Source organism: Tupaia chinensis, unplaced genomic scaffold (assembly GCF_000334495.1).
Source record: "Tupaia chinensis unplaced genomic scaffold, TupChi_1.0 Scaffold143725_1, whole genome shotgun sequence".
Lineage (NCBI taxonomy): Eukaryota > Metazoa > Chordata > Mammalia > Scandentia > Tupaiidae > Tupaia > Tupaia belangeri.
Window position 1 is genome coordinate 160,604 of NW_006203574.1, and position 2,159 is coordinate 162,762.

Genomic DNA, 2,159 nt, shown 5'->3' on the forward strand with positions numbered 1-2,159 from the left:
ATGGAAGAGAAGGAATTGTGGTGTGGGCATCCCCCCGGGGGGTGATTTCTCGCTTTCTGTCTCTCTGTCTTTCTGGTGAGCACACGTGCCCTATAGAAAAATCTCTCCAAGAAAAAAAAAGAAAAAAGAAAAGAAAAAGAAAGAAAAATAAGTAGAAAAGGGTAAATGAACTGAACCATGGTGGAGGCTTCAGTGTCTACTGTGACATTCTGAATCTCACTGAGTCACCTCTATCTGTGTTTCTGGTCGGGGATGAAGACACGGAGTGTGTAGACATGGAAGTGGAGGTGGAGGTGGGGACTTGGAGTGCAGCCCCCAGGTGCATGTCACGGAGCAACTGGGACCAAGGCTCTTCTATGCTGGGATTCACCTGCAGCCTGGATCTGGCCTTCGGCTCTTTGAGAACTGAGAGCTCCTAGGATATGAGGCTCATTATTTTTAGCAAAAAAATGCAGGAAACCAACAGATCTTCTGGGACAAACAGTGTTCACACTGGGAATTTAGGAGGAAAACCAGAGCTCTCAGGTGCACAGTGGCCCCCACAGACCCTGATGCCAGAGGTGGGGACAGCAGGCTCATAAATGGCTTCTCTGAATCCAGATCTCCATGGAGACCTGCAGTCTCAAGCCAGCTTGGAAGGAGGGAGGAGGCACCTGGGGGAGGAGGTGCTGACCTCAGGGAGGGTGCAGTGGAAGCCTCAGTCTTCCCTTCAGAGAGTTCTGGAGCTGGGAAATACAGGTGGCCCAGAGTGGAGGCAAGGCGTGAGATCCCGGCAACAGACTTTTCATCTAAGCAGGCCTCTCTGGGTAGAGGCATGAACTGGAGGAAGGGGCCCAGCTCTGAGGGGCTGACAGCTCCCAGCAGAGGTGGTGGGTCAGCCCTGAAGGGGGGCCGGGCAGATCCCACAGGGCCCACGGCACAGGCTTGCTCTGTGAGAATCCCATCATGCCAAGGTGTTGCTCTGTCAGGATTTCAGCCAGCTGGACAGGGCTAGGTATTAGTCCTGGATATTTGAACCAAAGAGAGGCCCAGTGACCTCCACAGAAACCCTGATCAATAAGTGAAGGACAGCTGTGTCCTCATGTCTGTCCTTGCACTCAAGTCGCTTCTCTGCATCTCGAATAACAGACCCTAATCCCAGGGCAGTCTGGTCCTGCAGCCCTGAGTGCACTCCCCACACTCCCTCTGCAATCCCACCTGGAGGGCTGGGAGGAGAGGACAGCATGGGGGGCTCAGCTCCAGGTGACATGGGCCAGCCCTGCTATGTCCTCAGAACTCTTGGGTCTGCAGGGAGAGTGAGACCCAGATAGGGAAGGGGTTTGTGTCTCACTTCCCCATCTGCCCGTGTCACTGTGCCGACATAACCACTGTTGTCCAAAGACTCACAGAAATAGTCAGCCTCGTCCTCAGCCTGGGCCCCAGTGATGGTCAGGGTGGCCGTTCCACCTGAGCGGGACCCAGAGAATCGGTCAGGGACCCCCGAAGCCCGGTTATTGTCATTATAGAGTAGCAGTGCAGGACTCTGGCCTGGCGTCTGCTGGTACCAGTGAGCAGGAACTATTCCTAATTCTCCTCCCTGGCAGGTGATCCTGGCTGTCTGTCCCAGCGACACAGACACCGCAGGTGACTGAGTCAGCACAGAGGAGGTCACAGAGCCTGCAAGAGAGGACAGGAAAGGTGAGCCTGAGGCTGAGGGTCTCACTCCCAGAGGGCCCCACACCCTGCAGCACCCCCTGTGCTGAGCTGAAGGTCCGGCCAGGCTGGTCCCTGGTTGTGTGGGGCTGAGCCCTGGGGGCAGCACCTGTGCAGAGAGTGAGGAGGGGGAGCAGGAGAGGGGTCCAGGCCATGGTGGAGGTGCCCCGAGCTCTCCTCTGAACCCACAGCACAGCTGGGCTCCCAGGCTCCTCTTATTCCCTCAGGTCCTTGGGGGCCATGGCTGTTTGGTGTTTATGCAAATTGGCTCCTCTCTGGGCTCCTCATCAGGGCTAAGGTGGTGTCATACTTCCCAGCTGTGGGCGTCCATCAGGCTTCTGAAGAGGGTATAAGCCCCTGCCCCTCACACCCGCGTGTTCTGAGCTGCTTTTCTGACCAACACTATTGCCTTGTCTTCAGAGATACACACACACACACACACTATCCCAGTCTGTCCCCTGGTCTCC

The 2,159-nt window shown here is 56.0% G+C and overlaps 1 gene segment (V, D, J or C); it reads right to left on the reverse strand.

The window, feature by feature from the left end:
- Positions 1–575: 575 nt before the first annotated feature.
- LOC102483889 (immunoglobulin lambda variable 3-19-like) lies at positions 576–1,867 on the reverse strand. The segment is given in 3 exon segments: positions 576–653; positions 1,331–1,656; positions 1,802–1,867. Coding segments are annotated over 3 exon segments (450 nt in total).
- Positions 1,868–2,159: the final 292 nt, after the last annotated feature.